General features: G+C 36.9%; 1 protein-coding gene and 1 long non-coding RNA gene across 2 annotated transcripts in view; one reads left to right on the plus strand and one right to left on the minus strand.

Moving 5' to 3' along the window:
* Positions 1-5,862, minus strand: part of LOC126366645 (translation initiation factor IF-2-like) — a 19,207-nt gene extending 13,345 nt beyond the window's left edge. The window contains exon 1 of the mRNA XM_050009841.1: positions 5,759-5,862. Within this exon, the coding sequence (XP_049865798.1) occupies positions 5,759-5,773 (15 nt within the window). The 5' untranslated portion in view covers positions 5,774-5,862. The remainder of the gene's footprint in view (positions 1-5,758) is intronic.
* The window catches only part of LOC126366684 (uncharacterized), a 24,561-nt gene continuing 13,738 nt past the window's right edge, over positions 2,586-13,408 (plus strand). Inside the window, exons 1-2 of the long non-coding RNA XR_007566379.1 lie at positions 2,586-2,674; positions 12,476-12,563. This is a non-coding gene — a long non-coding RNA (uncharacterized LOC126366684). The remainder of the gene's footprint in view (positions 2,675-12,475; positions 12,564-13,408) is intronic.

Raw genomic sequence — 13,408 nt, forward strand, 5'->3', positions numbered from 1 at the left:
TAATTTAACGAAATTCTATCAATTTAAATCCCAATAATAGAAAATAATTGTAGAGCAAGACATTTTATAAGCGAAAATGGGTTACGGACAAGCTACCGAAATGATAAAATGACACTTTAAAATTTTTTTTCAGCGTGTTACAGTTGCTGAAACTGAATGATTTTTTTTGCCAAGGTAGAGGACTACTTACTTTACCCAGAAAAAATATTCAAAATTATTTAGCAGAACTTTGCACTACCGTTCTCAGCCAAGACAAGTTTTTTTTTCACTTTTGCAATTCACCCATAGAAACGTGATGAAATGTCGCACTTATTATTACGTTTTTCTTTATTAAAATTCATAAATAAGTTACTTAAATAGAAAAAAGAAAATGTTTTTCGTTAGTTTAAGATCTGTCTTTATTTATTTAGTAGTACACGACCCAATTCTTCTCCGTTTTCTGATAGCACTAACAAGTGTGTGAAATGTGCGTATATCCACCGTTTTCTTTTAGTAGTTTCGTTTAGTAATTGTTTTCATACGGTAACCCGTTACCAGCCAGTCGGCCATATATATATAGTCTGTCTTCTTCAATACTTTATCTGTGGTCGTGAATATATGCAAAGTATAATTGCTTAAGCATTGTCGTAACAAAACGGTTCCTTTGTCCCTGGCCTTGTCGCCATGATTTTGGCGGTCGCTGACCCCGGTTGGCATAAAGGGATCGTTCACCCTACAAACACTCGCGACAACTCACGACTTATGTTTTAATCTCACAAGGATTCCAGTGTAGTACCTACTCGTATTTTTAGATTTAATGGCGTTACCGGGAAAATGGATTACGTTTTTTTTAAATTGATAAACTGTTCATAGTTCGCGATTTTGTGGCGCCTCCCTAATGTTTTGCGAATCGAAAATAAACTGCTTCTCCGCAATAATAAGGAAGGGAAGCGTCTCGACGCTGAATCGAATGCGCGGAATTCGAACAGTAAGTGTGCTGCAAGGCTAACACTTGTTAAAGTGTGTGAAATGTGCGTATATTTACTGTTTTCTTTTGTTTTATTTTTGACCGGTTGGTAACCACCAGCAACCCTAATATTATATAATATTAAATAAATTAACAATTAATACCAAGAATTAGTCACGACACGAATCCAAAAGGTAAGTACCGTTTAAGTATTTTTTTAAATTTAGTTTTGTTTGGTTTGTTTGTTTATAATTCTTCTATCTTCTATCGTGTGGGTTGTGAGGTGGAGTACTAACCCCATCAACCCTGGTGTCAGGGTCACTATTGAGCCGCCAAAGGCCCCTGACATGGCTTATGTAGTGACTACTTACTTACACCAGCAAGTAGTAACCGGGACCAACGGCTTAACGTGCCTTTCGAAGCACGAATCATCTATGTTTATAATTGTTTATGTTATATGTTTCTTTTCAATAAAGAGTATTTGTGTTTTATTGTGATAATGCAAAGCTATCCAATTGTCCTAACAAAAGTGTTAGGAAACAAAGTGTAAACGGTGCTTAGCTGCTATTACCACGCATAAAAGACCCTAATACCATAATTTTAACATATCGTAACAACCAACATTGTTGAAAAGACACACGTGAGAATTTCAAATCTTCAATCACCGTTTTTCCCATTCATGAAAATTAATACTTTCAAATAAATCCATCGAGTAACAATGTGTACAAAAAGCTATATTAAGTTGGTCAGGGTGGGAACACACATGCGTTGCGGCACCGCAACGCAATTGTCCTTCAACGCACGCCAATCTGTCCTTCTCGCTATTGACTGTACTTAAAAAGGTACATGCGGTATATGCGTATGTTATGTACTTACATTTTGGCTGTACTAGGAGTAGGAAAATCATTTGGGTCTTGGACTATGGGTTGGTCGCCGATCACCATAAGGTTCACCGTATCCATCCTTGAATTTCAATATCAAGTATGGCTTCGTCTTCTCGCGAATTGTGGTTCAACCCATCCATCATCATGTATCTTCTTGCCTTTAACCTACTCAATGTGTAATCGGCATAACATAATCTTCTTTCATGGTTCTCCACGCATTGAAAACATCTTAGGGTGGTATTAATAAACTAATCTCAGCTCAGACTGCCCTCAAGACCATGCTCAAGTCCCTGTTTTTATATGAGAACTGTCACATTGACACAATCTTAAGAGCAGTCTCGAAGCTGGGGTTAGTTTATTAATACCGCCCTTAGTCTGTTAATATAAAGATAAAATTGAATCGAAAAAGTACTCGGTTGAGAACCCGCAGCTCTTGTCAAACCGGGACAGGGCGAGGTAAGCAGACAGGATCTGTAAGTATAACTTTTGTACGGTCACGAGTACCAATATGAATACACTTTGATACCTTGTCACATTAACTTTTTTGACAAATCAAAGCGTAAGTCTCATTAAATGACAAATATGATAATGCGACAGGGTTCTAAAGTGGGTACATTATATTACTCATGACTGTACTGCGGCGCCGCACCGCAGGTTTGCGTATATCGACGCCTTAACAATGCGATGTCCCCATCCTTGCGTCACGCATTCACACGGTATAACTGGCAGGTATTCGCCGTCGCTGTTGTGTGTCACTGTCGCAAGGGACAGTGATTGTGGTAATGATGGTGGTGTGTTTAGGGATGCGCGTCCGAGTTGGTGACATCGGTTGCGAAGACATGCAGTAAGTGCACTCTATCTATGTACGCGTAACTTAAATTAGAAGTTAGAAACCCAACTAAGGCTCGAAACCACTATTTCTAATTAATGTTGGATCATAGATAACTGACAGGTGGTTTCCAGGATTTGTGCCCGATTAATGGCAATAGGATCGCCCTCTATAACATGGGACTCAAGCATTCCTGGCGTGGAGTAGTAACGACCTCCATGGTCCAGTGGTTGAGCGTTGGGCTCACGATCCGGAGGTCCCGGGTTCGAATCCTCGTGGGAACATATCACAAAAATTACTTTGTGATCCCTAGTTTGGTTAGAACATTACAGGCTGATCACCTGATTGTACGAAAGTAAGACGTTAAGCCTGGTTACTACTTACTGATGTAAGTAAGTAGTCGCTACATGAGCCATGTCAAGGGCCTTTGGCGGCTCAATAATAACTCTGACACCAGGGTTGATGAGGTTGGTACTCCACCTCACAACCCACACGATAGAAAAAGAGAGTGCAGTTCTTGTGCACCCAGCTAGGCCTCGAAATCACTAGTTCGAATTAATGTTGGATCATAGATAACTGACAGGTGGTTTCCAGGATTTGTGCCCGATTAATGGCAATAGGATCGCCCCCTATAAATCAGAAATCAAAATCATTTATTCAACGTAATTATCATGGATAAAAACTTGTTGAAGGTCAATGTAACATTTTTGAATTTACGTCATTTCGCAAGGTGTTATCGTTGAGGAGAAGAAATGTCAAGAAACTGCAATAGCAACAGATTCTTTAAATCCAATAGGGCTAATAGTAACTTATGTTAGGGAACTGTACTTTTGATAATCGACTTTTACTTACATAAGCTCCCAATTGGGGTAGTCAGAGGTACATCCATCGCAAAATGAACTAAGTACCCACGCCTCACCGAGCTTTCTTTAGACCAACGTGATAGGTGAGCCGTTTCGCCGTCTATAAAGGTCGAGCCAACTGTGTTATGAAAATTGCATTCGAAAAGTCTGGTACCGGGGTTCGAACCGAAGTTCCCTATTTGGGAAGCAATATTTTTGTATTAGTGTGTAGAATAGAGTTTTAATTATAAGTTTAATTGGGCGTGCACTTTGTTCAAGATAAATTATGAAATTCTGATTAAGTTAAATTCTTACTAAATAAAGACAGATCTAAAAGTAACGAAAAACAATTTATTTTTTCTATTTAACATACACATACATACATAAACTCACGCCTATTTCCCACCGGGGTAAGCAGAGACTATAGAATTCCATTTGCTTCGATCCTGACACACTTCTCTTGCTTCCTCCACATTCATCAATCGCTTCATACACGCACGCCGGTTCAGAGTAGATCGTATTGAACCTTTTCTAAGGACATCTCCAATTTGGTCATCGTAAGTCCTTCTTGGTCTTCCTCTGCCAGCCCTACCATCAACTTTCGCTTTATATACCGCTTTTGCAATTCTATTATCCTTCATCCGCTCTACGTGTCCAAACCAACCTAGCCCTCCCTCAATCCTAGTCACTATATCGTCTTTTACACCACATCTCTGTCTTATCACACTGTTTCTCACTCTATCACTCAACTTCACACCGCAGATGCTACCATGCAGATGCTATGATGATGATGATGTTTCTATTTAACTAATTTATGAATTGTAATCAAGGCAAACGTATAAGTCCGACATTTTATCACGTTTTTCTATGACGTCACAGTGTGCGTTTTCATACAAATTCCATAGTACTTTCGTGTTGTGGCGTTTAGTAAAAAGTAACTGATTTGACTAATCGGAAACTAGCCTTTTTTGCCGTGGGCATTTTGAACGACAGTACAACGCATTCCCAGTGTTCTACTTACCTAGGTGTATAGTCTTGACATAGCTTGAAGTTTGTCATAAGTAGGTAAATAACTAGATTATAATATGCAATGATAATTAGGTATTTGACTGGGTCATAGATCACTATATAGTATAAAACAAAGTCGCTTTTTCTGTCCCTATATCCCTACGTACGCTGAAATCTTTAAAACTACGCAACGGATTTTGATGCGTTTTTTAATAGATAGAGTGATTCAAGAGAAAGGTTTATAGGTGTAATAACATCCATTAAATAGTGGAGAAATACTGTTATTTTTGAGGTTTTTAATGTGATGTCGTAAATAATTTCATTTTTTCCTCAGCAATGCACCCGAGCGAAGCCGAGGTGGGTCGTTAGTAAATTATAAAATTCTAATCTAGAAATAGAAGCCAGTCTACGATGATCAAAAATTAATCTAATTTTACTTTTCGATTTATTTTCTAATTTTATTTTATAGTAAGTAATAATGAGTACGACGTTTGACCGCTTTTATTGATGACGTCACAGGACAGTATTTCCATACAAACTCCAAAGAATACTTCTCTTTTGACGTTTCGTAAAAAGTACCTCATTTGACTAGGTTGTCAAGTAGCCTCTTATGATACAGTAGGTATATTGCATATTAACTCATAGTTACTTGAAGCATAGAGAAGAAATTAATGTGAGCAATAAAAAATATCTACCGTATCGTATCATATCAAATTACAAAGCTTTTCTTTTTTGTCATCTTTACAAAGGTACAGTTCGCATGATTAAAACATAACTACTAGACATAAAAAAGCACAGTTCAAATACTAATTGTATACTTTTACTATGGGAAGCTAATTATTCTATCACCGAGTTTTTACAAGTTGACATGCAATATACGAAGAAAAGTGTAACGAATTATGATATAGAAGGTTGTTTCTCATGTAAATTGAATTATAACTTATATTGTGTGAAGGTAAAACACATAAAAATAGGTAAAGCTTAAAATTATTTACATTAATATACACAAATGAATATCTATATTTGATACTAAATCATAACTTATCTACTTACGTATAAAGTTCAGTCATATAAATCTGTTAGTTTGTTTAATAATAAAAAGAAAATAAAAAGTTTATAAAAAAGTATAAATAAAAGAACCATTGCCCAAAAATGTTAATTACTAAATTAAACTGAAATAACTATTTAATTTTTTATTTAAAATCGCACAAAAACACAATTTCGTTTGAAAAAAAAAGTGTACACTCACGAAATATCTGGCCATGTTGTTCACAAACAAACTCACGCGCAGTTCACAAGGTAAATGCGCGCGAAACCCTGCGCGCCGCTTATATACGACTGTTGTTGCATCCATTAGGGTGCTCGGGTGGCTCGAATACGTTCGTATACTTTACTGCTTTTTACCGGGTGAGAGCCCTTAGCGCTCCCCATTTGTCCGGCCAAGTAGTATGCGATATGGCGTAAACCTACAATAAGTCACGACAAAATAAAACATCCACACAGCCATTTCCACAAAACTAGCAAATTGTATGGCACATCATGTTCAAGACATTTTTCTCTTCTTCTTCTTCATATCGTGTGGATTGTGAGGTGGATTACCAACCCCATCAACCTTGGTGTCAGGGTTATTACAGAGCCGCCATAGGCCCCTGACATGACTCATGTAACGACTACGTACATTAGCACCTAAGTAATAACCGGGACCAACGGCTTAACATGCCTTCCGAAGCACGGACCATCTTACTTTTGGACAATCAGGTGATTAGCCTGTAATTTTCTCTTAATTGAATGATTACTGATAATTGATAATTACACTTAATAATTAGATAGATGAACACTGCTCCATTTAAAATGTTGACATACAATCAGAATTAGATTTTTATTCTTAAGTGATTATTTCATAACAGATATTGCAGGAGATAATTAAAACAATGCAGACGATGAAGGGCAGATAATAACTCTATTAAATTGCAAAAAATGGTCATTCAAAAATTTTACTTCCGCTTAGTTTATAAGTCTTGATTATTCTGTTACAAAATGAGTAATTTACTCTTCTATTCACTTCCACAGCAAGATGTTTCCCACTACTTACATGGCATATACACACATAAGACCACAGCAGGCAGAAACCACGGAATTCCACTTAAGTACACTAAAATCCTGACACCACTTCTTCTACTCTCATCAAAGTCTGCTTGCTCGCCGTTTTATATACCCACTACTTGCCCAGGGTTATCAAAGACATCAAAAATGACTGAAGTACTTTACTTAACAAGAACGAAGTGGCGAGGAGGAGTATACTCCATAACCATTACGCTGCATGGTTGAGTGATGGACTTTTATTGATATAATGTATATTTAAGATCTTTTGTACCACTCTAGAGCGAATAAATTCATTCAGTTCATTTCCATTCAGTTACTCAGGAGAGGCCTTTGCTGTGTAGGAAGAATTTTCTGCAAGAGATTTCTACCAGAAATAAGCTGAACGTTTGTCTGTCTTGTTTGTAAGACGGTGATACGGCTCACCACCTACCATGTTGGTCTAACAGAAAGCTCGGTAAAGCCTGACATGGGTAGTTAGTTCACGATTTATGTTACGATGTTACGATTGATGTACAATCAAAGAGGAAAAGTTCTATCACTGAGCCCAGCGAATTATTTGTAAAAAGTGGTGAAATTATGAACCATTATTTGTTATAATTACAAAATTTATGTTTTTGTAGGTGCTTTTGGTCTATTGCAGAAACGACATGTAACCAGGAAGTCTTAAGTGCAATCAGTTAATTTATTACTTTGCTAGAAACTGATTGGATTTTTGCAGCTTAATTAGATTGGATTTTTGCAGCTTATGGACCCTCTGTCTAGCCATATTCAAATTCAAATTCAAAAATATCTTTATTCAGTAGGTAACATAGTTACACTTTGAATCGTCAATTTTACATAACGAACTTCTCATCCGCCTTAAACTACTACAGCTTCTCACAACCTGTATAGCCGGGGAAAAGAAGCTACAAGACAAACCTCGGTACACACAGGGCCTTAGACGTTCTTTAAAAAAAAATTAAATAAACATAAAATATTTTTATACAATTGAGTAATTTAGCTGCCTAATATCAATTCTGAGACAGTTAATCTCATGCATTCATAATTCAAATTCAAAAATATCTTTATTCAGTAGGTAACATAGTTACACTTTGAATCGTCAATTTTTACATAACGAACGTCTCATCCGCCTAAAACTACTGCAGCATATCTTCTAAATTCATTCTTCATATTATAGGTTATGTCTTTAAGTTTTAATTTGTTAAACTGTCGGTTTATGTACTTAATAGAATAGAATAGAATAGAATAGAATAGAAAAAGTTTATTATAAAAGGACGCCACATACAAAAAAAAGACAACATCATATCTTTCCACTAAAACAATTACAAAAAAGCAGGATGTTTGTCGAAATGATCATAAGGTGGTGGTGGACGTCCTAAAAGGGCCTCACTCAGCACAAGTCGCGGCGTGAACCACGACGCTGCGCTGATACTTAAATTATCTTTCAATGAATTCCATTAAAAATATATTTGTGTATAAGTTACGATCTCTTTCTCCTGTGTTATGTTATGTTTCCATAGAGACATATCATATTCGTTAGTTACTTGCCAATTAATGTACTAGAGGTTGTTCATCATTTTTCTTTATACTATTTCTACAATAAGTTATAAACAATGTATGAGCCAACGATATCCGTATATCCAGGAAGTGTTACTGTCGCATACATTTTATATCTTTGCTGACACAAACTCCCTATTCAAGGGGTTTGCTGTCATTCGCAGTTGGCACTGCGCCAGTTATGATAGAACTTTAGCTAGTAAATATATACTTAATGCTGTAAGGTGAGGTGAATAGGTTTTAATACGACGACGTTTATCTATGTAGATGACATTCGCTGCGTCTTTATTGGTCAGAGCCTTCGATAAAATTTATGTAGCGTTTCGGAACTCATGCCACCTGTGCAGGGCACGCGAGGCAAAACGTTAGGTGAGTGATTAGTCTGTGGTGTAAATACAACACTCAATAACCAGAAGTTCAGAATTGAACCTGGTTAACTCTATTTCTAGCAAAATGTTATAACAATAAAATCCGCCAAGGACAAAGAATTTCACCAAATGGCGAGAAAGTAGACCGAATCTAATACGAAAAGTGTAGTCTCAAAACATAATACATATATGTATTTGTGAACCATATAATTATTTTCTTTGTTTCCGCGTATTTTAAATGCATAGTTAAAGGATGAGTAAATGTGAGTGGTTTTATTTACATACGACTTTCATAAAGTGACGAATAAAAACTTTTGTTTTATACAGAAATATACTGAACGACCACGATCCGGAGGCCCAGAGTTCGAATACCGGTGGGGACATATCACAAAAATACTTTATGATATCTAGTTTGATTAGGATATTACAGGCTGATCACCTGATTGCCCGAAAGTAAGACGATCAAGGCGATTTCGCTCATTAAAAAAAATGCCATATTCGGCAAACCTACAATACATCACGTCGAAAAAACTGTACAAATTGCTGTAATCACAAGGTGTAAAGTTTTCTACTCGATCCACTTTATTGTTGACAATGTACTTGCAAATGCGAATTAAATAAATGCTTACCTAATATAACTACTAACAAACACATTCAGTGACATTTAGTTTGTCCATTTACACATTTCTTGGAAGCGTCGGCACCTCAGACGATGTTTTGTTCACGCAGACGGTACTTTTCCTTGAACCTAGAGTTACTCATTCGAAGTTAAGTGCCAGCGCAAACGAACCTCTGACAATAGCCGATGTCCAGCGACAAGCAGTTGAGACTGATTTTCTGGTTCGCGCCCAACTAGGCACCCTCAAGCTGTTGTCTTAAACGTTGTATCGGGTGAGAGCCTTCAGCGCTCCCCATTTGTCCGGCCAAGTAGTTAATGCCATCTGCGGCAAATCTACAATAAGTCACAAAAAAAACTGATTTCCTGGATAAAAACTACCCTATGTTCTTCCAAAAATTATAAAAGGCATGTCCTTGCTTCCACCATTGTCATCAAAGATTTCACGCGTGCTCGTCAGTCGACGAAGCGAAGGTGTGTCAGGATATAGTAAGTGGAATTCCGTCGTCTCTGCCTACATAACATAACTCGCATATCTAAGTCCCACTGCTGAGTACAGTCTCTCAACCGTGACTCAATCAACCGGATCATATTCCACCACGCTGCTCCACTGGGGGGAGATGTTTTACCGCTTATAACCGGGACCAACGGCTTAACGTGCCCTACGAAGCAGAATCATTTTACTTTTTTTGACAATCAGGTGATTCAAGCCTGCAATGTTCTTATCAAACAAAGGCCAGACTATCAAAGTGATTTTGTCAAATTCGACAATGTCCCCGTCGGGAATCGTACCACGAGATCTCTAGATTGCAAGCCCAACGCTCTAACCATTAGACCACGGAGGCTGTTGTAAGTGAATATCAGCCAGCATCATAAATGTGATGAGAAATTCATATGGCATAGGGTTATGGTGATGATGATTATGCGTCATGATTTAAAACATATTGCGGTTTTGCGGTTGACAAATTTTAAAGGAAATAATATTACAAGTCATGATTGGGGTAACTGTGAATAATTAGATTCTTTTTTAACCTTTATGTTATGCTAGGTGCCTACGCTGGATAGTAAAAACTGATTAATAAAGGAAACAAAAACGCATCTAAAAGAACAAAACAGTGGTGCCGAGGCAACCACCTACTTAATTTTAACTTAATTTGACAGGAGTCAAGCTAGCTCTATCTCTTTCTAGCACTTATTGTAAGTGAAGGACGGCACTAGTTTGAGAACTGAAACTAGTATTATTGAGTAAAGTTTGTGTTCGCCCGAAATTTTAACACGTTCACTATGTATGAACAACATATGACTCAATAAAGAAACTCATACATGCATTGTCCCATGTGTGGGGTACTAGAGAAAAAGGGGAAAATCCGACGGGATGATTTTAAGATTTTTTCTTGACATAATGTGTTTGTGTATATAAATTCCAACGTTATCGAAAAATAACATTCCACGTGAGAGATAGACATCTAATTTTCAGTTACGCAGTGAACGTATTAAGGTAATTAACGCGAAGGTAATGCAATATAAGACAGTCATGACCTATTTTAGGTACCTACTTATTGTAAGTTGGGCTCAGATGGTAAATACTACTTGGCTGAACCATTGGGGAGCGCTACGGACTCTTACCGGGACAAATACGGAACACTAAGGACTCTCATCAGGGATATCGTCAGACATGTCCTTAAAACTGAATAATAAAATAAATAAATAAATAATAATCTTTATTGAACATAGACTTACAATACATTTACTTTTTTATAGATTTTTTCCTGTCCTAAGAAATATTAACTCGATTAGTCAAAGTCTCTTTTCGCTATGTATGTGAAATTACTAACATTTATAATAACTGCAATTATATAATTAGCAATTGTATATTTGTATTAATTGTAATTACTACAAGGTAACTATAGTAACGATAAATAAGGTGACACGTTTATTGTAACTGGTTTTGAATCGTCTTCTTCTGATTATTTATTATAGAATAGACTAGAATTGAAATTGATTTTTATAAAGGACGCCACACACACAAAAAAAATAACATCACTTTTTTCATAAAATAATTACGAAATAGCATAAAGGATGTTCGTTGAAATGATCATAAGCGCCTCACTCAGCATAAGTCGCGGCATAAACCACGATGCTGGCATTATGTGGACCCTGTATGTACCCATTTTATAATAGACTTATTTTTATATTATTCCTTTCCACGTCAGTATTCGACGTGTATAGACGTTATGTTACAAAACTTCAATGACTACTCTATGTACCTACTACGTAACAACGTCGACGTGTAATGACGTTGCGCGTTAAGTGAACTACTCGTACCTATTAATGTGTGAGTGACCTTGTAACCAAAGTGTGAAAAAATGATATCCAATGGATGTAAAGGTACGTAAAGGCTGGACTTTTGATACGTTGTGGCTCTGTGACTTAGTTTCATATTTTTACTATGCAAATTTAACGTTCTTAACCGTTCTGCGTTATAACTGACATTTAATTTCGATGTGATAAGTCGATCTTCCACATCACATAGACTGATTTTCGACGTCTATGAACGTTGCTTATGTGAACGTGTTAAAAGACAATCAAGTGACTGTGTAGGTACACAGTTTCCATAATTCCAGTCTTAATTCCATATCAGTTTACTTCTTCATGTCTAAATATACAATTAAAATGTAAATTTTGAAGCACGTGGTATCAATTACATATAGACAAACAAAAGATTTGTCATCTACTAGAAATTACTATTTATTTTACTACGCAGTTCTATCTAGTTCATTTTATACGACTTAGAATTAATTAGGAATGTGTGGATTTATAATTACCTGTAAGTAGATATAATTGGTGTTACAAGGAAAGAGGGACTATGGAAAATTTGTTTTATGGATAAATCCATAAGTTCCATTACGTTATGATGTCTTTGTCATTTACCTATGGAACATTTTGTTCGACTTTAGGCTCCTTTACTGGTAATGTAACATGTATGCTTAACGCCTTGGCCCAGGACATTCCGGACGTTGACCTGTACAGCTGTTCGGTGGCCAAATTAACAGATGTGGCATTTCGCTATTGTTCTAGTTAAAAAAGAAATAATAGTTTTGTCTAATATGGGTTTGTTTCAGTCGAATTGGTTTTTACTGTAATGGCTGAATGTAAAACTGTAAAAATAAAATAAATAAATGTATGGTTCGATTTTGAGCATTACGTCTTCAGATCTCCTCAGATCAGATTTAGATCGAATGCTCGTCAGTTCGGTAGGCAATAAGTATGAAATGGTCAACATAGCACACATAACATAAACTTACGACTATATTCTCTATAGGGCTTGTCAGGGGTACATCCATAGCAAGATGAGCAGAGTACCCTACCCACGCTTCGCGGAGCTTCCTGTTAGACCAACGTGATGAGTGGTGAGCCGTATCGCTGTGTATTTATAATCAAAAGAATCATATACATTTTATATAACAAGCGAACGCCGAACGCTCCCTCGAGATGGAGCACATTTATATACATAAACTCTTACCCCTTTCAGTAGAGCCAATGAGAAACTTTCCAAGCTACGTTCCTTAACAATAATATAGGTGGTGCTGTCCAATTTCTCATTACTCACTCATTGGCACTAACTACTTGGCCGAACAAATGGGGAGCGCTGAGTGCTCTCACCTGGTACAAATTTTAAGACAACAGGCCTGAGGGTGCCCAGTTGGGCGCGAACCTCGGCTCTAGGCGTAGTCTGAGAGGAAGAAACTATTTACCTGTGGTTACTATTGCATTGTGGGTTTATTCATATAATCAATGGCAGTATTACAATGCTGCATGGATACAAAAATAAGGTAGATATGATCTATTAGGTTACCCGGAGCGTTTTCTTTAATGTATGTAAAATCAGACAATACTGCAGCCTAATCTGGTTTCAGATCGCCATTTAAGTAGTGCGATTTTATCCGAACCACGACGTTTGTTGAATAGCAAGCTTACCCTATACATCTTCTTACTGAGAAAAAACATGGTACCTATTTGTCAGGTTATTTCTTACACAAACATACAGGGTGTTAGTGACATCGTAACGAATACTGACGGGGATGATTCATGAAATTTGTAGAGGTCCTTTAAATTTTTTTCAGCTCCATACTTTTGCTACGGAGAATTCCAATTGATATCAACTTAGAATCGATGTCACTAACACTCGGTAAATTTTTGACGACTTATTACACAAGGAGAGCACTGAGGGCCCCCACCCTAAAAACTTGGCAGA

Source organism: Pectinophora gossypiella, chromosome 5, assembly GCF_024362695.1.
Source record: "Pectinophora gossypiella chromosome 5, ilPecGoss1.1, whole genome shotgun sequence".
NCBI lineage: Eukaryota > Metazoa > Arthropoda > Insecta > Lepidoptera > Gelechiidae > Pectinophora > Pectinophora gossypiella.